Below are 25491 nucleotides of genomic sequence, written 5' to 3'. Positions count from 1 at the left end.
GAACAAAAGCCTTTAAAAGTTCATAGGTCAAGTTTCTTAAATAAATACTATCTAACATTCTTACTCATACGCTTCTGTCAACAGAATAAAGCAATGTGTAAGAAATAATCATGGACTAGAGAGATGGCTCAGCTGTTGAGGTGCTTGCATGCAAAGCCTAAGGACCTGAGTTTGATTCCTTAGTACACAAGTAAAGCCAGATGTACAAGGTGGTACATGTGTCTGGAGTTTGTTTGCAACGGCTGGAGACCCTGGTGTGCCCATTCTCCATCTGCCTCTCTCTCTCTCTCACTTAAATATTAGAAAGAAAGAAAGAAAGGAGGGAGGGAGGGAAGGAAGGAAATTGGGCTAGAGAGGTGGCTTAGCATTTAAGGCACTTGCCTACGAAGCCTAGGAACTCATGTTCGAATCTCCAGGTCCCACATAGCCAAGCACACAGTGATGTAAGTACACAAGGTCATACATGCACATGTGGGGGCACACACGCATGGAGTTCATTTGCAGTGGCTGAAGGCCCTGATGTATCCATTCTCTTTTTCTCTCAAGATAAACAAAAATAAATAAATCATGGAAATTAAATTTGACAGATGATAATGACTCAAGTTTGTGGTTTAGGAATTCTAGATCCCATCATCAGTCACCTGGGATTTTTTTCCTCTTGCTTACTCTCTGTGGTCTTTTGTTTGTTTTTTTTTGAGGTAGGGTTTCACTCTAGCCCAGGTTGACCTGGAACTCACTATGTAGTCTCAAGATGGCCTTCAACTCATGGTAATTCTCCTACCACTGCCTCCTAAGTGCTAGAATTAAAGGCGTGCGCCAACACGCCAGGCTTTTTACTCTGTTTTTCACCACCGACTTTATTAAGTGATGTGAGGAATAAGGTCTTTGTTATTTAGTTAACATTTTAACAACATTGGAACAGTCTTCCCTTAACAAATAGTTTTTGTTTTTTTTTCCCCCCTGAGGTAGGGTCTTGCTCTAGTCCAGGCTGACCTGGAATTCCCTATGTAGTCTCAGGCTCACCTCAAACTCACAGCAATCCTCCTACCTCTGCCTCCCAAGTGCTTAGATTAAAGGTATATGCTACCACGCCCAGCAAATAGTGGTTTAAATATCATTTCTAACCTTTATCACAATTAGCAATGACACTAAGTTCACTATATGCCAACTAATGCATTTTCAGGTTAATTTAAAAGGCAAAAGTGTTTACATTCACAGATTTCCTTTGGACTCTGAAACTGTGGCCACTGTATTATCACAGTTTATATTTTTTTAAAAGGAGAAAAACACCAAAATGGAAGAACTAGTTGTACAAAAGTAGTTCCCTGGAGGCTGGGTGTGGTGGCGCACACCTTCAATCCCAGCGTTTGGAAGGCAGAGGTAGGAGGATCAACTTGAGTTCAAGGCCACCCTGAGATTACATAGTGAATTCCAGGTCAGCCTAGGCTAGAGTGAGACCCTACCTCGAAAAACCAAAAATAAATAAATAAGTAAATAAAAAATAAATTCACTGGGAGGAGGGAGAGAGGGGACAAAAGAAGATACTGAGAGGGGAACAAATTACATTATGATTAAGAATGAAAGCTGTCAATAAAAACACAAGCAATCACAATATATATTATCCATAGTAATAGGAAGGGATGCTCAAACAATAAAAGGGCCAATATTAAGTCTTCAGAAAGACTTCAGAAAGCCCAGGGGATGGGGAGATGGCGCAGTGGTTAAAGGTGCTTGCTTGCAAAGCCTGAGTTCAATTCCCCAGATGCACAAATTGACACATACATCTGGAATTCGTCTGCAGCAGCGAGAAACCTTGGCATGCCCATTCCCTTCCGCAAATAAATTAACTTAAAAACAAGTCCAGTGCAACACACACACGCAAACATTTTTTTTTAAGAGGTTGGGTCTCAGTTTAGCACAGGCTGACCTTGAACTCATGGTGAGCCTACTAAAGTGCTGGGATTATAGACATGAGCCACTAGACTAGAATTACTTCTTGACCAGTAACACAAGACACTGGTCGTACAAAACACCACATTTTTAAAGGATCTTTTGTTCATATTAATCTTCTCTTCAACTTGTTCTATCATCCTTCACTTTTCTTAGCCTGTTAACCCCCTCCTTTCACCTCCAGAGCGCGCCCCTCAAGCTGTAGACAGACCCTATGACCTGCTGTCATAACTCCCAGACGCGGCAGGCCGGAGCGCCTTTGTAACCATATAGCACACTCTACATTTAGCTCAGAAGCAGTAAGCGGGAATAAAAAGTTTAGATCTACTAAAGAACCAAGACTCTACTGTCTTCAGTATCTTCAAGCCAACAAAAATAATGGAGAATTTTTCATCTGTCAACCCACTTCCAAGAAATTTTCAGCATGAAGGGCAGAGGTAGTCCCTTTACAAAATAAAAATTAGGTAAGGAAAGGCAGGCAAGCAAACACAAGCAGCATCTGTCACGATCATTCTCCACCGTAAGCGTTTTCGGGGGGTGGGGTGGGGTGTATTTCAATTACAAGCATCAAGAGAACCAGTCTCTGAACCCGAGCCTGTGAGCTTGCAGCACTTCCAAATTACACGACCTAATAAACAGGGCTTCCCCCTTCCCTCTACTGTGGTCACGTCGTCATCCACCTGTTGCATCACCTGGAAAGTGGTCTTCAAAAATCTAGGGAAAGGGGGGTGGGGGAGGGCACCACTGTGATCTCTAAATAATTGAGCGGGGTTATTTTCCAGATTAAATTTTAGCCTCATTCAATTTTCATGAGGTTGCCTTTTGGAGGCGAAGGGTGTGCTGGCTCCTGTCAACCTTTGGAGAGACTGGCACGGGCACCGCAGCCGTGACTTCGGAGACTTCAGAAGGGCTCGGGACTTTCTGCACACTTGAGCCTTATGGACAGCAGAAGACTGAGCAGCTGGGGAGCCCGGCAGCTCCGGGGTCAGGCGGTGGCAAAGGGAGGTGGGCACAGCGGCGGAAGCCTGGTGCAGATGGACACTGCTGCTCATCCGCCCAGGGCTCGGGGCTCTCCAGCCAGGGGCGCTTGAGGACGTGGAGAGGGGCCAAGCCGGCCGAAGCCCTCGCTGCCCGGGCGGGCTGGACGGCGCGCACAGGAGCGTCCACCCGGCTGGCGATTACCAGGTAGGACTCCCCTCCCGTCCCCTCCCCCCACCCTTGAGAACTAAGCCGGAGGCGGGGACGCGAGGCAGGAAGCGCCGGGGATCGGGCGAGCGGGGGCCGACCCGGACCCCGACCCCGCGGGAGGACGCCGGACCCGGCTCGGGGCCGAACTCACCATGTCGTACACGTTGAGCACCACTAACTGGTTAGCCCCCATCCTCCTCCCCGCGGCCGCCGCCTCGTCCTCAAGCCGCTCGGTCTCCGCGGGGCGGAGGCCGCCGCCACCCCCGCGGGTGCTTCACGGGAGCCCGAGCCCGGGCACTAAGCGTCCAGCCCGGCCCGCCGCAACCCGGGCGGAAGCATCGGGCAGGCAGGCCGCTTCCCGGGCGCCGCCGACGGGGACGTATGTGTGCGGAGGAGCCGGGCCGGACCCGTGGCAAGCCCGCTTCGGGCTTCAGGCGCCTCCTCTCGGCCGGAGACACGTGGGGGAAGGCGGAGCCTGGGCGAGGGGCGGGCTCTGACACCCCGGAGGCGGGGCCCCGCCCGGGAGCCGGGGCTGAGCCCGCCTGCGCGCTGACTCTCGGCCGCCGCACCTCGGGACCTAAGATGGCGGCGGCCTCGGTTACCTCTTCACCCTGCGGGCGGGAGGTACCAGAAATACTACAATTCCCAGCATGCAGAGCGAGATTCTCCGTTCGCTATTGGACGCGCAGAGAGTCTGGCTACAGCTCCCAGCATGCTTGGGGTGTTTCCAAGCCGCCTCACGTCTCCCCGGGAGACTACAACTCCCAGCATGCAGTGCTGTGGATCTGCCCCTGGGTCCTTTGCTGTTTGTCCTTGGCGGGCGGAGAAGTCGTCTCCCTTCAAGCTCTCAGAGCTGGTTGTGTTCGTGGCATGTGGAGCCTTATGAAGCCAACGAAATGTGCAGAAGTGATAACTAAGAATTAAGGTTGAAATAAAGGAAGACAAGTTACTGGTGCAGGGTGGGATGTAACATTTATCTAGTTAACCCTTCATGCGAAATTTACATTTTGTGAGAACAGTGTAGCACCTAGATTAGTACAACTCTATAAAACACAGAAGGCATTAGCATATCCACTCAAAAAACATTTGTATGGCTATCATATGCCATGCGATATGGTACACTGAGAATGCACTGATTAAGTGAGGGTGGAGGCCAAGCAAAGTATCAGTGGTGTGTGCTTTGTTGAAAATTTAAATGAGGTGAAGTGATTATGAGTAATCTTAGACTGACTGTTCAGGGAATGACTACATAATGAATTTTACGCTGAACTCTCAATGACAGCCTTGCAGATGTCAGAAGTACAAGTATTCCAGTCAGAGGGGACAAAAGTACCCAAACACATCAGACATAATGGAGTTTTCTGTACTCAAAGAAGCAAAGGCCAAGAGAAGCCCCTGTTGTTCTCTGGATAAGTTGAGAGGCTATCCTATCAAAATGTCTCTCAAAATTATATGCATATTTCCATTAAAGCTGCTCTCACCACTGGTTGGAGAATCTATTTTATTTTACAGGTGGCAGAGTGTATTGGAAAGATCCAAGATTCATCAGTTCGGCAAGAAAAGACTGCTCTCCAATGAGATGGTGCCACCTCTGCCACATTTACCTGAGACCAGAAGAAACTGCAGTGACATAAGTACTGCTACCAATGCTAGTCTCTCAACCGACTCCAGGGAAATAGCATCAAACAAGGTGGGGAGCTGAAACACATCATAACAGAAATCCAGAGGCTACAGAAAACTCAACACTAAAAATAAACTGCTAACACACCCAAGGCTCGGGAATTGTTGCAGAAGAGGGGGCAGGAAGATTGTAAAAGCCACAGGGGGGTAGAAATACCCTGAGGTACAGCCTCCTCCAGAAACGGACTGAAGCTTTAATTATCCCATAGTGAACACCAGAGATCTTACTGAGAAGAGCCCTCAGGGAAATGGGGACCAGGGGAAAGGACATACAAGACCATAACCGAGGTAAATATATATATACAATGCACTAAAAAAAGCAAAAGCCATATATGTTTAGGTTTGGTGGCTCATACCTGTAATCTGAGCACTGGGAAGGCAGAAGTACTAGGATTGCTGTGAGTTCAAGGCAGCCTGGAGCTATAGAATGAGCTCCAGGTCAACTTGGACTAGAGTGAGACCCTGCCCAATTCCCCCAAACATCCAACCAAGCAACAAACAAAAATTTTAGTTGGGTCTCACTCTAGCCCAGGCTGACTTGGAATTCACCATGTATTCTCAGGGTGGCCTCAGAATCTTGGTGATCCTCCCACCTCTGCCTCCCAAGTGCTGGGATTAAAGGCATGTGCCACCATACTCAACCTTAAATAAATATTTTTAAAAATTTTTTAATATAATTAAACAACAACAGCAAATCACAAAGGAGGTGAAAAGCAGGAAGATTGGTATGATAGGTAATAAATTATCTACAACCTTTGGTAGGTGTTTTCTCCCACTAACTTGGCTGGTCTGTAACTTGCTTTAGCCCATGGAACATTAACATATGCAATGCAAAAGATAAGGAAATTTTATGTATACATATATATGCTTGTATGTATGTATATATATGTGTGTGTGTATATATGTGTGTGTGTGTGTGTGTATATATATATATGTATGTGTGTGTGTGTATATATATATATATTTACTTATATATCAATACAGACTTAGCCTTTTGTTCATTGTGGGAGTCCAGTGACTGCCATCATATATATGAAAGAGTTTGGCCTAGCCTGATGGATGATCAGGTACAGTCAAGTCATTCCATAAGCCCAATTTGGTCCATAATGACTGTCACAGAAGCCAACAGAGACAGGAATTGAATCTTAAAACCCAGAGAGCCAGCAGTTTGAGAAAACAGTGGATTAGTATCCTAAAAGTCCATCTCATCTCCAGCCAGCAGGTGGGTGAGGAGCAGTAACTTGTTTTGGATCTCAGTCTTACCCCTCTAGTAAGGGGGTAAGCCACATTTCTGAGACTTGTGATGTCTCTGTTTCTTGTGTTATTATCCCTTGCAATCTTCCCACCCTGCTGCCCACAGAACGTGAGAAATAATGATTTAAGTGGCAAAGTATGATGAGTGGTTATTGACAAAAACTAGTCCAGAAGCACATGCTAGAATGTGGCTTTAGATGTTAATAATAGGAACAACTTAGAGAATCAGAATTGAAATACTTTGGAGGTAAGAATCCCTAGAACTTCCAATGGTTTAGACAGTGAATTTGTTAGGAGGAGAGAATTCAATAATAATGCATAGATTTTTGACAGGCACTGGGGTGGATGGTGTGTTATTTATAATATGTGAGATATTGGGGGGATCAGGTTAATAGGATGGAATCAAAAATTACAGTTAGGTCTTGTGTTGGTAATAAATGACTTTTACACATCTATGAGATGTCAAGTAGGTGTTTGCATAAACAAAATGAAATCATAGCAGTTAAAGAGTTTAAAGTAGGCAGTTAAGGCCCTGGGACTGGTTGGATAGCCTAGAAATAAGTGCAATTAAAAACAACAGCAGGGGCTGGAGAGATTGCTTAGTGGTTAAGGCACTTGCTTGCAAAGCCAAAGGACCCAGGTTCAATTCCCTAGTACCTACATAAAGCCAGATACACAAAATGGCACATGTATCTGGAATTCATTTGCAGTGCCTAGTGGCCCTGGTATGCCATTCATATTCTCTCTCTCTCTTTCTCCTTGAAAATAAATTAATAAAAATATTTAGTTGGGTATGGTGGTGGATGCCTTTAATCCCAGTTCTCAGGCGGTTGAGGTAGGAGGATTGCCATGAGTCCATGGCCACCTTGAGACTGCATAATGAATGTCAGCCCAGGCTAGAGTAAAACTTTATCTCAAAAACCAAAAAAACAACAACAAAGGTTAAGGACCTATAGAAGTTATCTTCCTGTTGCTGGGAGAAGTAAACATACAACCAGAAGCAGCTTATGGCAGGAAAGGGTTTATTTCTGATTTACAGTTTTGAGGTAAAGTTTCATTATGGGGGAAAGAGAGGGATTGTGGCAGGAGCAGACAGCCAGGTGTCCCATCTTTACATCAGCAGGGAGGAAATAGCAAGAGCAAACTGAGCTAGGTAAGCCAGGCCGGACCATAAATAACCTCAAGGCCTTCCCAGTGACACACCTCTGCTAGCAAGGCTTGACCTCCCAAAGGCTCCACCACCTTCCCAAACAGCACTCCCAACTGGGGATTAAGTATTCAAACACATAAGTCTGTGAAGGACATTTTTACATTCAAGCCACCATGGGACCATTCGCCATTTAGAAGTAAAGTAAAAGTGGAAGAGGAGCCACAGAAGAAGGAAGAGTCAGGAAGAATGTGATAAGGCAAAAAGCTACAAGACTGTTGGTTCAGCAATACAGACTTTCAGCCTTAGGGAGGAGTAGAGTTTAAAGAGCTGTTGAAAGTAGTTAAAGAAGCAAATAGAGACAACTTGAGAATGGAATGGCTGGAGAGGGCAGTGTGGTCAGTGGAGGGCATTTTAAAGATGGGACATATTGGCGCTTAATTATGTATAAAGAAACTGAACCTAATCCTAATGATGTAGGGCTAGGGGGAGATTTTGAAGAGAAAGAAAGAGGGATTAAGGGTACAAGTGAAAGAGTTGGCCTTTAGGGGAAAAGGTTGCTGTCTCTATAAACACACACACACACACACAGACACACACACACACCCCGTGAGAGAGAGAGAGAGAATAGGCATGCCAGGGCCTCCAGCCACTGCAAACAAACTCCAGACCCATGTGCCACCATGTATATCTGGCTTATGTGGGTTCTGGGGAATCAAACGTGGGTCCTTAGGCTTTGCAGGCAAGTGCCTTAACTGCTAAGCCATCTCTCCAGCCCCCAACCCCCATTTTTTTATTATATTATTTTTTATTAACATTTTCCATGATTATAAAAAACTATCCCATGAGCTGGGCGTGGTGGCGCACGCCTTTAGTCCCAGCACTCGGGAGGCAGAGGTAGGAGGATTGCTGTGAGTTCAAGGCCACCCTGAGACTCCATAGTGAATTCCAGGTCAGCCTGGGCTAGAGTGAGACCCGACCTCGAAAAACCAAAAAAAAAAAACAAAAAAAAATATCCCATGGTAATTCCCTCCCTCCCCCACCCACACTTTCCCCTTTGAAATTCCATTCTCCAGCATATTACCTCCCCAACTCAATCATTGTACTTACATATATACATTATCAACCTATCCTTTCTTTTCCCTTTATATCTCCTTTTTAACTTACTGGCCTCTGCTACTAAGTATTTTCTGTCTAATGCAGAAGCCCAATCTTCTGTAGCTAGGATCCACATATGAGAGAGAACATGTGGCGCTTGGCTTTCTGGGACTGGGTTACCTCACTTAGTATAATCCTATCCAGGTCCATCCATTTTTCTGCAAATTTCATAACTTCATTTTTCTTTACCGCTGAGTAGAACTCCATTGTATAAATATGCCACAGCTTCATTATCCATTCATCAGTTGAGGGACATCTAGACTGGTTCCATTTCCCAGCTATTATAAATTGAGCAGCAATAAACATGGTTGAGCACGTACTTCTAAGGAAATGAGATGATTCCTTCGGATATATCCCAGCCCCCATTTATTTATTTATTTATTTATTTATTTGAGAACGACAGACACAGAGAGAAAGACAGATAGAGGGAGAGAGAGAGAATGGGCGTGCCAGGGCTTCCAGCCTCTGCAAACGAACTCCAGACACATGCGCCCCCTTGTGCATCTGGCTAACGTGGGACCTGGGGAACCGAGCCTCGAACCGGGGTCCTTAGGCTTCAAAGGCAAGCACTTAACCGCTAAGCAATCTCTCCAGCCCCCAGCCCCCATTTTTAATGCTTGTTTTTTGTTTTTGTTTTCGAGGTAGGGTCTCACTCTAGCCCAGGCTGACCTGGAATTCATTATGTAATCTCAGGGTGGCCTTGAACTCACAGTGATCCACCTACCTCTGCCTCCTGAGTGCTGGGATTAAAGGCGTGTGCCACCACGACCGGCTTAATGCTTCGTTTGGAGACAAGGTCTTGCTTATAGAACAGGCTGGCCTTTGACTCACAGAAATCTCCTCCTCTTGCCTTTGCCTCCTGAAAGTGCTGGGGTGGCAGGCGTGTGCCACCACACTGAGCTAGTTGTGGAAATGTCCTTTTCTGATTTCCCTTTTCACAATCAGTTCGATGGGCAAGAGTTTCATGGGAATGGGAGAGTGAGAAGTGACAAAAGACAAAAGGGTTAAAAGGAGTTTGAAGATGCACAAATTAATAATAGAAATCATCATTAAACAAGTATTAAGTACATTTTATGTGTCAACCACTGTGTGTTAGTAGTTCATCCATGATGAGTCAGACATTATTCCTACCCTCAGGAAGCTTAACTCCAGTGAAAATATATCAAGTATGCATATTAACTCATGACTTTATAATCAAATTGATATAGACAAGCAGTAGAGGACTTATTTGAGGTGGTTGTCAGGAGACAAATAAAGAAAATATAAATAATTTCCTGTATGTGGTGACTCACTCTTGAAATCTTAGCACTTGGGAGAATGAGATAGGAGTGTTGTCTATGAGTTTAAGGCCAGCCTGGCCTAAATAGGCTGACCTAAACTACAGTATAAGACCATGTCTCAAAAAAATAGAGAGGGAGAGAGAAGTAGAAGTTGGAAAAAGGAGGATAAGAAGAAAAGAAGGAAGAAGAGGAGAAACAGAATAAAGAAGTAGAAGAGGAGGAGAAGGAGAAGAAGAAAAAGGTAGAGAGAAAGAAAAAGGTTTTGAAAGGTTTTGAATTTTGACCCAGACATAGATCTAAAATCTAAAAGGTCAAAAGGAGCCACTAATGTATGGGAAATCCAGAAGTACCCACCACTCTTACACTGGACATTCAAAGAAAAGAACCTTTTGAGAGTGGAATTGAAAACTCTGATGAGGGAAACTTCTGGTATTTCTGAAGGGGCACAATGATGCTCGTCCTGAAACTATCTGAAAACTTCCACCTAGAAGTCAACTACTGCTCCAGAAGTCAACTGCTTGCAGACAGGAAACGGGAAGTCCTTCCTCTTCCCTTCTAGTCCCCTTATAGAACTCCTTTCTAGAGGAGCTACCTGGGGAGCCATAGGGAATGCAGGAATATGGGTTACAAAGCTTTGACCTCAATAACACAAAGCAAAGCATGGAAAGGCATTTGGACTGAGAGATGGAAGCTTTGATTAAACCTCCCATGGTCACAGACTATTTCTTAGCTAAAAACCTGGAGGAAAAAAAGTTAAAGCTATTGCTGCCTATGCTCTTATTGTTAGATACCAAATTACCAGCAAGCATAGCAGTTGGAAGCAAACGATTTCATTTCCCCAGGAGTCAAGGGTAGTTGAAGCAAGCATTTCTCCAAAGTCTCTCACTGGTGTTGCCATCCACAATGTAAGTGCAGTCATATATATGCATATATATCTGATGGCTTGACTGGAACCTGGTATTTTGCCTCCAAGCTCACCCATATTGCTGTTGTCGGGTGGCTTTAAGCTTATCACCACATGGCTTCTCAGCTGGGCTGCTCCTGACCAAGTAACTGTTTTTTCTAGGATAATTGATATAAAATAGAATAGAGGAATAACCAAGCAGGTAGCTGGAATGTCCTGCAACCTTCCTTCAGAAGTGGCCTGTTATCACTTCTGCTTAATTCTGTTGCTGCTGATAGCCAGCTCTGAGTAATGATAGGAGACTGCTAAAAACTGTGAACACCAACATGCAGGTTCTGGGAGCCTATCTCAGAAGCTGGCTACCACAGATGGGATCATAGTTCCCATGTGAAATGTCCCTCATAAGCTTATGAACTAGAGTTTCCAGAAAAGTGCTGTATCTGCTGCACCTGCTTCCAGCAAGACTGAAAGGACTGATAAAGCTTCTATGATCACAGAGAGATAGGATGTTGTAAGACCAGAGTCAAATTACACTGGGCTACCTTTAGCCCCTCAGTAGCCATTTATTGCCCACCTCTGTGTCTGAACTAACATCCACACAGCTACCAGGTGATCAGTTGTGACCTTTTTGGAACATGCTGGCAGACCACCAGCTTCCGCCAACCCAGGGGTTAAGAATGTCATCAGAGGGCTGGGCGTGGTGGCGTATGCATTTAATCCCAGCACTTGGGAGGCAGAGGTAGGAGGATTGCAGCTGTGAGTTCGAGGCCACCTTGAGACTACATAGTGAATTCCAGTCTGGGCTAGAGCAAGACCCTACCTCAAAAAAAAAAAAAAAAAAGGATGTCAGCATCTGAGGCCCATGGTGGGGACTTCTCCACTTGGCTATAACCCACCTACCTCATAGCCAGTGTATTTGAAAAGTGCCTTGATTTATGACTTTCTTTTGTTCTGTAGCTATAAAACCTTCCTGAAATTGTTAACACGATAGAACATGGAATTGGGGTAATTTAAGTCTATTTTCCCGGGCCATAGTCACTCATATTTGGCTCCAGAATAAACTATGTCTTATCCCCATTTGAGGTGAGAGCTGTGTCTTTTGTGACAACAGGCTTATAGGTTTGAACACTTGGTCCCCATCTGGTGGCTCTGTTTCAGGGATGCTGTGGAACCCTTAGGAGGCAGGTCCTAGTTGGAGGAAGTAGGTTGCTGGAGGACAAGTGTTAGGGGATATAGTCTTGGCAGGCTTCCATCTTGTCTCTGCCACCTGGCCTGTTGAGATGTGAGGCATGCCAGCTACATGCTGCAACTGCCATCAACTCTGCCGTGCCTTCCCTGAAATGATGGACCACACTCTCAAGCTGAGCCAACATAAATCAGGTGTTTGGTTAAAGCAATGAGAAGAGTAACTAAGAGAGATAGCTATTGAAAACTGTCACCTCCACTGAGGCAATAGCCAAAATGGAGAGTAACATGTTTTCTATACAGCTTATCTCCTTTCTGCTCCATCATGAGGAGTATTTGGGAGGTCATCCTCTGTTCCTCTCTGCTCCCCTTGGCTCATTATGTGCTAGATCATTTACTGATCACACTGAATCCTATAGTTGGCTTTTTAGTCCAGTGTTAAAGAATGAACACATGGGGCTTAGAGGTTAAGGTGCTTGCCTGTGAAGCCGGACTCATGTTCGACTCTCTAGGTCCCACATAAGCCAGATGCACAACATGATGAAAACACACAAGGTCACACATGCACTCAAGAGGGCGCACGTGTCTGGAAGTGGTGTATAGTAGATGGAGACCCTGGCACACTAACTCTCTCTCACAAAAAAGGCCAGTCTGTTGGGCTTGCCTCAAAAAAAAAAAAAGAAAAAGAAAAAAGAAAAGAAAATGAACACAGTAGATTGTGAAATAGTTCATTTTCCATTTCAAGGTTGCAAGTTATATGAGGAGGTAGCAGGGGAAACTCTGAGGCTAGTGCTTTTTGTCCTGGATGCCTTTAGCTCTGGGGTGACGTGTTAAGCCATCGGTACCTGGATGTCCAGATGGAAGTGAATATGATTGTCAAGGCTTCTGAGAACAGTTGTAAAAGGTGCTGAGTTTGCATTACAACTCGATACCTGGAGGCAGTGATGGCCTCAACCAACTGCCCTAACGGTGGTGGTTTCCTCCTCTTCCTATTGCTGCTGCTGCCTCTGAAATAGGGTCTCACTTAACACAGGCTGCCCTTGAACTCATGATCCTCCCATCTGCCTCCTCCTGAGAGCTGGGATTTAAAGTATGTGTCACCACAGCTGGCCTTGGTGACTTCATTCTTTACTGGTACAGTGGGAACCAGGGCTCACAGCATTGCCCACAGACACCATGCTCAGAACAGACATGACCTTGGTTTGCTGTATGGGGCTGTATACTCAAGAATTCCAGGGGCTAAGTAGACATTTAGATATTGTCCTTGTGAATGAGAACTACTCATGATCCTCTTTTCTAATTGGTGTGAAAGAGAACACATTTCCCAAGTCAATAGATGCCTACCATACACCTGAGGTCTGTGCTATCACGTCTGGAACATCACATCTGGAGCACCAGCTACAACTAGTGCTATTTGGTTATATTTGAAGGAGTGACAGTTCTTCTCTTGAGTTACTTGTATTAGGTATTTTCTCATTAGCCACAAGAGAAGTAACTAATACGATGGTATTCTCAACTTGATTGGACTGAGAAATGCTGAGGAGATTACCAAAGCATACCTCTGGGTGTGTCTGCGAGACTGTTTCTAGAGATGAGCCAATCATGTGGGCTCTGACCTAATGAGTAGTAGATTTAAAATTTGAGGGCTGCCCACCTGTGAACCCTAAAGACCCCAATGTTGGACTCTCCAGATTCTATGTAATCCAGATGCACAAAGGTGAGGCAAGCACATGGTCGCACATGCCCATTAGGTGGTGCAAGTGTCTGGAGTATGATTGCAGTGCCCGAGGCCCTGATGTGCCAATTTTCACTCTCTATCTCTCTCTCCAAAATAAAATAATAATAATAAAATCTGAATAGATTGTGGGAGGTGGTAGAACTGTGGAGAGTGGGACCTGTTTGGAAGCTGGTCACTGGGAGTCCTTGCTCTATCTGGCTTTGAAACCTTACTGTGGATGGTTTGCTTTGCTTCCTATCAGTTAAGATGTATGAGCTTCTCTGACTTGCCCTCCCTGTCATGGTTTCAGAAACCTCTGGAACTGTGAGCAAAATAAATCTTACCTCCCTTAAATTGCTTCTGTCAGGTCTTTGGTCCCAACTATGATAAAATGAACATAACAAGCATATAGTCATATTATTTAAAAAGAGAAGTTGATCTCTTCCCCAATGTTTATACTGGCTATTATGATTCTTTCTTATAATATCAAAATGTTCTGTGCAGTGAGAATTAACAAATATTTCTGATTTTTCCAGGAATGGTGGCACACACCTCTAATCCCAGCACTCGGGAGGCAGAGGTAAGGGGATCCCTGTGAGTTTGAGGCCAGCCTGAGAGTACATAGTGAATTCCAGGTCAGCCTGGGCAACAGTGAGACCTTACCTCAAAAAAAAAAAAAAAGTAAAATAAAAATAAATTCCTGATTTTAGCAAAGTAAAAAAAAAATCCTTTGTGGACAATAGTTTTGCCCATGCTGTGGGGTTTCATTTTGCTTGTGATCTTCTGTTGCTGACTGCCTGAAACTGTAGAGTTCAGATTTGCTTAGCCAGCTTCCAAATCACAGAGACCAGCTATTTTCCCCATATATCTCTGCATACACATGTAGGGGGACACAGACTTCCTACTGGTTCTGGTTCTCTAGTCAAACCCTGACTGATATAGGCATGGTTTAGAAAGTTACACTGACATTTGGAATAATTAAGAAGCTTATTAAGGGACTTAATAAAAGTATGTATATTTAAGTCATCTGCCCTTGAATAGACTTCAAAAGCTTTTCCAGTGGTAGATTCACAAATAAAATGTAAAAGTTTCTTTTTAAATATTTTTATTTCTTTATTTCAGAGAGATAGGGAAAGAGGCACAGAGAGAGAGAGAGAGAGAGAGAGAGAGAGAGAGAGAGAGAGAATGAGAATGGGTGCACCAGGGCCTCCAGCTGCTGCAAACAAACTCCAGATGCAATGTGCCACCTTGTGCATCTGGTTTATGTGAGTCCTGAGGAATTGAACCTGAGTCCTTTGGCTTTGCAGGCAGGCACCTTTACTGCTAAGCCATCCCTCCAGCCCATGAAATGTAAAAGTTTTTAACATTTGATTATGATGCTAAAATAAGATTCTTAATTTGTCCAAATATCAGTGTAACTTTTAAAACAGTGTCTGTATCAATAAGGACAGATGACTGAAATATATATATACTTTTACTGAGTCCCTTATACATAAATTACCTATATCCGTATAAGGTTCTATATGGAAAATTTCAGGCAAAATAATAATATTGAATAATATTGGACACATTCTGACATTTTCAAGACTACTTTCATTGTTAGGAAAGATTATAAAATCCAAAGTTAGTTTTTTAACACTATAGGACAGTAAACATACTACCTTTAAAATGAACAAAAACATGACAACAAACATGGTCACACAAGAAATTAGAAAGCATTTGTTGGGGAATAATTCAAGAACATTTTTCAGACCTTGAATTTGAAAATACTATGAGCTTACATTTAGCAATTCTCCGTCCAACACACATTCTCCATGTAACGCTCTCTATATGCATTCTTTCTACATATAGATGCATTTCCAAGGGAAAGTTTTGATGTTTCTAGCTTTTCTTTTCTTTACTCTGAGGTCTGCTGAGGGGTTCAAAAATAAATTGTCTATAGATCTTCATGTACCAGAGGTAGCTCAGAACTAGGAGGCTGAAGACCAGCGTCATCAGGGTAAAGAGAAAAGCGGCAACCAGGTAGACACTTGGTCTGAAAGAAAAACAATCAAGGAGTCACTTTTGACTATTACTTGATTTAGCCATACTTTTGTTGCTGTTGAGGTAGGGTCTCCCTCTAGCCCAGGCTGACCTGAAACTCACTGTGTAGGCTCAGGGTGGCCTTGAACTCAAGGCGATCTTCCTACCTCTGCTGAGATTAAAGGTGTGTGCCCCCACGCCTGGCCCATACTGTTTTTGCATGGCCAGCTACCAATAAAGAGCAAATTGTAACATGTGGCAAACACCCTCAGCACAGTTAAGCATTTGGAGCTGACGGGGAGGAGAATGGCCTGGTCAGCACCAAAGGAGGGGGTATGAGTTCAACAGAGCCATGCCTCACGGATGCAGAGTGTCAGTAGAAGTTAGGTAGCAATACTTGCGAATGATGAGTAATTAAGGTGGAACAGTGCTTTAGGCAAAGGAAGATGCAGGCACAAGGCCATGGAAGCATGAGAAAACCTTAAAGTCCTTCTTGGACATTCTGGAACTGAACTTAGTTTAGTGTGCCTAGAGCTGGGGAGCCAAGCAACATGGTTAGAGATGAGGAATAACAGGTGTGGGGTGTTGGGAAGTGGCTTTGTCGTATAGCCCTTCCCTACTTGTGTGAGGGCCTGGGTTTGATTTCCTACACTGGTGGGAAAAAGGAACAGAGAAAAAGACAGGTGGGCAGGGGCTGGCTGAGAAAGAGCTGACATCATGTCAGAGAATGTGGATTTCTTTTTGTTTGTTTGTTTGTTTGTTTTTGAGACAGGATCTCACTCTGGCCCAGGCTGACCTGGGATTCACTATGTAGTCTCAGGGAGGCCTCGAACTCATGGCAATCCTCCTACCTCTGCCTCCCGAGTGCTGGGATTAAAGGTGTGCACCACCACGCCTCGCTAGAACATGGATTTTTGATCAAAAGACATGTTAGAAGGTTGGTTCTGATTGCAGGGTGAAGAATGGATACAAAGGGAGGGAGTGTGAGGAGAGAAAATCCAGTGTTGAGGTAATGGGAATAAATCAGGTAATCGATGAGGTAAGTAAAGGAAAGGAGGGAAGATGGGTGTGATGGCTAGTACTTGTAATCCCAGCACTTGGGAGATGAAGTAGGAGAATCATTCTAGGCTACAAAGTGAGTCCCAGGTCAGTCTGGGCTAGAGTGAGACCTGCCTCAAAACAAAACCAAAAGGAAAGAAATGTTTGAGGAGATTGTTCAATGGTTAAAGACACTTGCCTGCAAAGCCTGATGGCCCAGGTTCACTTCCCCAGAACTCACCTAAAGCCAGATGCACAAAGCGGCATATGCATTTGGAGTTCATTTGCAGTGGCAAGATGCCCTGACATGCCCATTGTCTTTCTTCTCTCCTTCTCTTTTTCCACAGATAGATAAAAACAATTACCAAATATTTAAAAACTAAAAGAAAAGAAATGGAGAGAAGTGGCTAGGCCCAAAATGGATTTAGGTATTAGATTGGCTCAGTTTTAGTGATTGTTAAAAATGTGGTGATTGAGAAATAAGGAATTAAAGGGATGGGGTCACCAAGTGAAGATGGTGTCACTACTCACTGACAGGAAATTCAGAAGGGAGAGAACTTCTACTTTTTTTTTTTTTTTTGTTTGTTTGTTTTTTTGAGGTAGAGTCTCACTCTAGCTCAGGCTGACCTGGAATTCACTCTGTAGTCTCAGGGTGGCCTCGAACTCAGCGATCCTCCTACCTCTGCCTCCTGAGTGCTGGGCTTAAAGGCATATGTCACCATGCCCAGTTTAGAACTTCTATTATTTTTTTAAGGGACAGGGAAACAGGGCCTCAATATGTCCCCAGGATAGATGGAGATTTCTGGGCTCAAGTGGTCCTGTCATGTGAGTCTTCAGAGTAGCTGGATTACAGGTATGCAAGGCTTAGAGCACTCTCTAGTGTAGCTATGGCTGATTTCCTATGACTTTAATGTAACTGAGTACTTGGGAATATATGTCAGATGTGTGTGATTACATGTGCAAGCATGTGTGCATGATCATGTGTGGATGGATGAGTATGTGTATGTGTAAGCATGAGTGTGAATGGCAGTATGATTGTGACCATGTGTGTGGCAGCATGCATAAATATGAACATGTGTGTGAGCATGTGTATATATAAGCATGTGTGAGCATGTGTGTGTGACAACATGTGTGTATGAGCACTACATGCACACACATGTCATTGGAAGACATTGGAAGACCACACACCTGCTTCTTGATCTGGGATTCTGTGGGGGTACCTCCCACAAGAGAGGGCATTTATTTATTGATTCAGACACAGGTATTGTTTCCTACTTGGCGTCCCTGTACCTAACCAGAATCATTTGTTATCCATGTTACAATTTTCCTAGGTTCACACTTGTCTCAGTGTGATTTTTTTTCTTGTCTGTGGCTATAAACATCATCTGCTCCAACGAACAGTTTCCTTCTTGGACTTTAATCAACATAGCCATCTGATCAACAACTATTCAATGATGAGTAAAAGTTGTCAGGAGCCCCATCATCCGGGGGTTTTACACTTTAGTGAGAACCTAATCATTACTCAAGCAATGAGTAAATACTTGTGAAGTTGCCATTTGATGAGAGTGTAGGAGTTAACTTGGGAAATGAGATCAAGAAATGCCTTCATGGCCAGGTATGGTGGCGCACGCCTTTAATCCCAGCACTCGGGAGGCAGAGGTAGGAGGATCGCCATGAGTTCAAGGCCACCCTGAGACTACAGAGTGAATTCCAGGTCAGCCTGGGCTAGAGTGAGACCCTACCCTGAAAAAAAGAAAGAAAGAAAGAAATGCCTTCATGGTAAAAAGACAACCATTCCCCTAAAGAATAAACAAAAGTGAGGTTGGTAAAGTTATGTAGGGAAAGAAAAAGTTCTAGATAGAAGAAGTGTCATGCACAAAGGTTCTGCTGGGGGACAGAGTATAGAAGAGGCTGGGGACTGAAAGGCTGGTGGATTTGGGGCTGAGAAAATGGTGAGATGGGGGAGAGGGAGAGAATGAATGTGAATGCTATGATTTTGTTTTTGACCACTGTAAGAAACAAAAACATGATGATTGTCCATATTCAATATGTAAAGGTGCCTTGCATACCACTTGAGTTTACAGGCATAATATTCAGGAGCTACTACCCCACCCTGTCTTTAAGCTATCATATATAGGCAGGAATATTAGGGGTTCTGGACAGTAACAAATTTCTGTCATTTGTGAAGACATTTCATAGATTTGAAACTTATAAAAGTCACTGACTTTGCAATGAGTAGTTCATTCATATTTTTAAAAACATTTTATTTATTTATTTGAGAGAGAGAGAGAGAGAAATAAATAGAATGGACACATCAGGACCTCCAGCCACTGCAAATAATCTCCAGACGCATGTGCCCCCTTGTGCATCTGGCTTAAGTGGGTCCCGGGGAATCGAACCAGGGTCCTTAGACTTTGCAGGTGAACACCTTAACCACTAAGCCATTTCCCCAGCCCTCATACATATTTTTGTTTTGTTTTGTTATTTTAATTTTAGGATTCATTTCAATTACATCCTCTATGATAATATTTTGTTTAATAATAAAGTGGGGCCTGAAGAGTATAATTACCTAGGCTTTGTTTATTGGAAATTTGGGGTGGTTTTCCATTTTAGCCTGTGCTCTTGACTTTCAGAAACACTTTCATTAAAGCGTCCTCAGGGCCTGGTGTGATAGTACCCACCTGTAATCCCAGAGTACGGGAGGCTGAGACTAAAGGGTTGTGAGTTCTAGACCCTGTCTCAAAAGAAGCCAAACAAGGGCTGGAGAGATGACTTAGTGGTTAAGCGCTTGCCTGTGAAGCCCAAGGATCCCAGTTTGAGGCTCGATTCCCCAGTACCCACGGAAGCCAAGATGCACAAGGGGGTGCATGCATCTGGAGTTTGTTTGCAGTGGCTGGAGCCCTGGCGTGCCCATTCTCTCTCTCTCCCCCTCTCTTTCTCTCTTTTAAATAAATAAATATTTTTTAAAAAGCCAAACAAAACCAAACCAAAACCCAACAAATTTTCAAACAAAAAACAAATAAATATTGCTTATTACCTGGGAATTACTCCATAGGTCTCAATCGAAAATGTAGCTGTTAGGTTACAGAAACTGTAAATTAGAAAGGCGATATTAAAGATTAAATTAAATAATTTAAATTGTCCTGTACATCTCTATTATAACATTCAGATCACATGGAACTTTAGTTAAGGCATCATTTTATTGATAAGGGACAGAACATGAGCATTTGTGTCACGGCTGTGATGATTTTTCTATTGGTGCACCATTAGGCTACTGTGAGTGTAACCACACTGTTTTCACAGCATGACATCATTTTGATGTGGGTTGCTATGGCAGCGGTCATAATGATTTTAATAATAATCAACGAGAATTAACAGGAGAACCGCACAGTTACTAGTTGTGTGCTGAGTCTAATATTCACTGAGCATTTGATGTGTGCCAATTGTGCCAAATGCTCATGGGATGATATTAGTTTAGGTGGGCTAGGCAACTTGCAAAAGTTTGTACAGTTGGGCTGGAGAAATGGCTCAGCACTTAAGGTGTTTGCCTACAAAGCCTAAGGACCCAGGTTCAATTCCCCAGTACCTACATAAGCCAGATGCACAAGGTGGTACATGCGTTTGGAATACATTTGCAGTAGCTAAAGGCCCTAGTGTGCCCATTCTCTGTCTCCCTCAAATAAATAAAAATATTTTTATGAAAAAAAGCACACACGCATGTGTGTAAGAGAGAGAGAATGGGTGTGTCAGGGCCTCCAGCCACTGAAATTAAAATCCAGGTGTGTTCACCACCTTGCACATGGGTGACCTTGCATATTTGTGTCACCTTGTGCAGCTGGCTTATGTGGGACCTGGAGAGTTGAACCTGGGTCCTTAGGCTTCGTAGGAAAGGGCCTTAACTGCTAAGCCATTTCTCCAGCCCAATAAAAGTTTTTTTTTTTTTTTTCCAGAAAATTTGTACAGTTGTCTGAGTAGCAGAAATGGGATTGACTTCTGATTTTTCTGAGCCTGGATTGAGGTGGCCCACCTGATGCAGGCTGGTTCCTTTAGGAAGCTGAGAGCATTAGGAACTCAATGGATGGGATGGTGACGTCACTTCTGAAGTTACAGTTTCTCCTATGACTTAGCATATGGCTTTGAATGAGGCAAGATGTGACCAAATTAACACGATGGCACCATTTTACTTACCTTCATGTGAGAGAAGACAGAAAAAAGGCATTTACCTCTGTTAAGTTTTTGCTATGTGTTAGGGATTTACATTTAATTTACTTCTCAGAACAGTCTAAAGATGGGGCTACTAAACTATTTACAAATTAGAAATTAGGCAGCTTGCTTAGTTCTAAATTCTATTTTGTTTGATTGGAATCAAAAAGACATTAAAAAGGGAATTCCACAGTGATAAAGAAGATATAATAAGTCAGGCATGGTGGTGCACACCTTTAATCCCAGTGCTTGGGAGGCAGAAGTAGGAGGATCACCATGAGTGTGAGGCCATCCTGAGACTACACAGTGAATTCCAGGTCAGCCTGGGCTAGAGTGAGACCCTATATCCAAAACCCAAAACCAAACAAACAAAAAAGAAGATATAGTAAATTGAGCATGGTGGGATGTGCCTGTAATTTGAGCATTTGGAAGGTGGAGGCAAGGGGATAGTGAAGTGTGGATCAGCCTGGATTATACAGTGATACTTTGTCTAAAACACATAAATCATGGCTGGAGAGATGTCTTATGGTTAAGGTGCTTTCCTGCAGAGCCAAAGGACCCAGGTTCAATTCTCCAGGACCCACATAAGTCGCATGTGTAAGGGATTGCATGCATCTGGGGTTCATTTGCAGTGGCTGGAGGCCCTGGTGTACCCAAACTCTCCCTCTATTTCTCTCTCTCTTTCTCTTTATCTACCTCTTTTGTGCTCTCTCAAATAAATAAATAATAAATAGATAATAAATAAGGAAAGACATAATAATCCTAAATGTGTCTTTGCCCTAAACAAAGCTTTAAAATCCATGCGGCAAGAACTGGTAGAATTGGAAGGAGAAGGGCTGTGGAGGCAGCACAGTTTGCCGAGACATGAGGTGTTTTCATGATTTCACTGGTTATAAAGAGAAAGAAGGGGCTGGAGAGATGGTTCAGTGGTTTCCTACAAAGCCCAATGCCTCAGGTTCGATGCCCCAGTACCCACTTTAAAGCCTGATGCACAAGGTGCCACATGCATCTGGAGTTCGTTTGCAGGGGCTGATGGCCCTGGCATGCCCATTCTTTCTGTAACTCCTCTCTCTATCTCTCTCTACTTACAAATAAACGAATAAGAAAAGAAAACACGACAAAGATTTACATATTACTCTAAGCCCAGGGTGAAGCGCTTTAGGTAGGATATGTTTCTCTGCTTCTAGGAGGATGGATGACCTGTGGCATAGTTGTCGACAAGGAAGGGTTAAGTGTTGGGTTCATGGCCAGGACTTGGTGTACCCAAGAGCCAGAACTGAGGAGGAAAAAAAAAAAATAGACGAATGGTATATAGATAGACTTCTTAGGCTGAGACTCTACTATTAGAATATTTGGGTCTCACACAAATGTTAGTGACCAGAGACGGGGCTCTAATGCCATCTGACTTTCATATGGTTGTCCCTTCTCCCAGCTACTCAGCGTTGGCTCAGTGCATGCATGAGCCGTGTGGCTGTGCTGCTCAGGGCACCACACAAGCCTGCATTTCCACACCCTCTGATTGACCTGGGTGCTGCACTGCCAAGTACCCAGCTTGCCAACAGCAGCAGCCAACTTTAATCCTCCTGCCGGTGCATAGATCCAGAGGCACGAGACCGCCCCCTGGAACTGGTGACCATATCATGGAGGGGAAAGTGATTCATCCTTCCTATGGCATGTTTCGACTCTGAATTCGCCTTTTCCATACAGCTTTGGCCTGCAGCACTAGACAGGGACACCCTACATTTTGCCATGTTACCCCACACAAAACTGCTTCTGACCGAGGAGCTCAGAAAGCAGAGGGCTGAGATGCATGAGACTCAGTGGCTTTCCAGAATAACGGCATGCCCTTTCAAGAAGAAGATTTACTTGGGGCTGGAGAGACTGCTCATTACTTAAGGTGCTTCCCTGAAAAGCCTAATGCACAGGGTTCGATTCCCCAGTACTCAGGTAAAGCCAGATGCACAAAGTGGTGTGTGCATCTGCAGTTCATTTGCAGTAGCTAGAGGCCCTAGTGCACCCATATTCTCTCGTTCTGTGTCTGTATCTCTCTGCTTGCAAATAAATAAAATATTTTTTAAAAGAATATTTGCAAGCAGAGAAAGAGAGAAGGAAGAAGAGCTAGAGAAAGAGGGCGGAGAGAGAGAGAGGGAGAGAATGGATGCACTGGGCATCTTGTTGCTATTCGGGAACTTCAAATGAATGCGCCGCTTTGTGCATTTGGTGTTATGTGGGTAAAGGGAAATCAAATCCAGGCTGGCAGGCTTTGCAAGCATGTGCCTTGAACTGTTGAGCCATCTCCTCAGCCTAAGTCTTCTTTAAAAATTTTTTTTGTTTATTTTTATTTATTTATTTGAGAGTGACAGAGAAAGAGGGAGAGAGAGAGAGAGAGAGAGAGAGAGAGAGAATGGGTGCATTAGGGCTTCCAGCCACTGCAAACAAACTCCAGGTGCATGTGCCACCTCGTGCATCTGGCTAATGTGGGTCCTGGGGAATTGAGCCTTGAACCAGGGTCCTTAGACTTCACAGGCAAGTGCTTAACTGCTAAGCCATCTCTTCAGCCCAAGGTTTCTTTTTATTAGGAGGGTAATCCTACTTTCCTGTTCATCTTGGGTATTTGCCATTTGCCTATTCAGGTATAAACATGAATGAAGTTTCATTTTACTCCCAGAAGTGCTTGCAGCTGGATGATAAATTCTACAGGAATGGAAGTTCTAAAGCCAGCATGGAAGGTTCTCAGGAAGGCTGGGGAGTTTCTACAATAAACAAATACTTTGAGCCAGTGACCACAATGTGGAAAGTTTTTTCCTACAGCTAGAATAAATCGAGAGTCAGAGCGATAGACTTGGGAATGGAGTCATTCACTTTCTTACTTACAAACCCAGACATATTTGGATTGGGAGCATTAAGAGCTCAGATTCAGTAGGAATGAAAACCGAGATCATTCTGTTAAGAAATAAAACACAATGCCAGCTGATGACATGGGGTGCCCACCTCGGGGAAGGGAGAAAGAAAAACAATATTAACTACAACCTCCTGATCACATATTCATTTTAGGATTAGGATTATAGTATCTGAGAATTTTTTTTTTTCCCCAGGCTGGGATCAAACCTTGTGCATGCCAGAGAAATGCTCTACTACTGAGCCACGCTCCAGCCCTCAGGACTATAGTATATTTGGCTATTTTTATCTTACTGATTTGTATTTGAATTGATTTTGACTTTGACTTTCTCCTTCTCCTATTTCTCATTCTTTTTTTTTTCTTCATTTTTTTTGAAGTAGGGTCTCACTGTAGTCCAGGCTGACCTGGAATTCACTATGTAGTCTCAGGGTGGCCTCGAACTCACAGTGATCCTCCTACCTCTGCCTCCCAAGTGCTGGGATTAAAGGCGTGTGCCACCATGCCTGGCCCATTTCTCATTCTTTATGAGAATCAGCAGTGGTGGAAGCAAGTGGTACAAAATATGAAGTAAGGATCACGTCAAGATTAAAGGAGGTCACTGAGAGAATTTGGACCTGGAACTGCATGCCAGGAATGGTGAGACTTTGGTTTGTTCTCCTTTGGAGATAAGTGTCTTTGGGCTATTTCAGTATAATTACATTATGATTGGTGAGGTTATTTTTGTTCTTCTATGGAAGGTGAAGTGTTTTTTTTTTTTTTTTTTTTTTTTTTTTTCCCTAAGGTAGGGTCTCGCTCTGGCCCAGGCTGACCTGGAATTCACTATGCAGTCTCAGGATGGCCTCGAACTCACAGTGATCCTCCTACCTCAGCCTCCCAGCAGAAGTTGAAGTCTTTTGGACAAGTGAATGATGGTATGGACTACAGCAGACATTTGTTTAGTTCTTTCAGTTCACTAATTTTCTCTTCAGGTGCACTTAGTCCCTTTAAATTTTTTTTTTATTTAAATAAGAATGAATGTATATATATTCATTATACAAAATAAAGGCTGGGGAGAAGGATCAGTGGTTGAAGGCACTTGTTTGTAAAGCCTGACAGCCCAGGGTTCAATTCCTCAGTACCCACATACAGGCAGAGAGAGTGGCACATGTGTCTAGCATTCAGAACACCTAAGTTTAGGGGGGGACACCTGAATCAAACCACCACAATCACCAAGAGTTCAATGCCAACCTGAAGCTACAGAATGAGTTCCAGGTCAACCTGGACTAAAGTGAGACCTAGAAAGCAGAACAAAACAAAACCATGGCCACTTGCTAGTTCCCACATCCCGAGGGTTGGGCACATGTGGGAGCAGAACAACCAGAATATTTTGTGGCTATTTCTGCGGCTGGGAGTGCTTGCATACTGACTGCCCCAATATTAGCCTTTTCTTTTCAGAGGAAGCTAGCATTGCAGGACCTAAACACAGGGAATAGGTTATTCAAACACATGCATGTAGAATTCGTTTGCAGTAGCAAAAGGCCCTGCCATGCTCATTCTTTCTCTCTCAAATAAATGTATTAAAAACATTTTTAAAAGATAATGCCACATTACTGGAATCTCTTTCAATCACCACTAGTTAGTTCAGCCAAATCATATTGTGTGATTTTTGTCTCCCTGGGAAAAGCCAGCCAGGCTTACAAGTTTTTTCTTTCTCCTCTTTCTTTCTTTCGTTCTTTCTTTCTTTCTTTCTTTCTTTCTTTCTTTCTTTCTTTCTTCCTTCCTTCCTTCCTTCCTTCCTTCCTTCCTTCCTTCCTTCCTTCTTTCTTTCTTTCTTTCTTCCTCTCTCTCTTCTCTCTCTCATAAAGAGAGAGAGAGAGAGAGAGAGAG

The 25491-nt window shown here is 43.7% G+C and overlaps 2 protein-coding genes across 2 annotated transcripts in view; both read right to left on the bottom strand.

The window, feature by feature from the left end:
* Positions 1-3528, bottom strand: part of Desi2 (desumoylating isopeptidase 2) — a 58474-nt gene extending 54946 nt beyond the window's left edge. Inside the window, exon 1 of the mRNA XM_004653432.3 lies at positions 3290-3528. Within this exon, the coding sequence (XP_004653489.3) occupies positions 3290-3331 (42 nt within the window). The 5' untranslated portion in view covers positions 3332-3528. The remainder of the gene's footprint in view (positions 1-3289) is intronic.
* An 11704-nt stretch (positions 3529-15232) lies between these two features.
* Catspere (catsper channel auxiliary subunit epsilon) overlaps positions 15233-25491 on the bottom strand; it is a 117515-nt gene continuing 107256 nt past the window's right edge. The window contains exons 21-22 of the mRNA XM_045133045.1: positions 19561-19614; positions 15233-15498 (exon numbers count right to left, since the gene is read on the bottom strand). Coding sequence (XP_044988980.1) covers positions 15345-15498; positions 19561-19614 — 208 coding nt within the window. The 3' untranslated portion in view covers positions 15233-15344. The remainder of the gene's footprint in view (positions 15499-19560; positions 19615-25491) is intronic.

This window comes from Jaculus jaculus, chromosome 1 (genome assembly GCF_020740685.1).
Source record: "Jaculus jaculus isolate mJacJac1 chromosome 1, mJacJac1.mat.Y.cur, whole genome shotgun sequence".
In the NCBI taxonomy this organism is placed as follows: Eukaryota; Metazoa; Chordata; class Mammalia; order Rodentia; family Dipodidae; genus Jaculus; species Jaculus jaculus.
The sequence above is the reverse complement of the archived record's forward strand: the minus strand, read 5'-3'. Positions and strand labels throughout refer to the sequence as shown.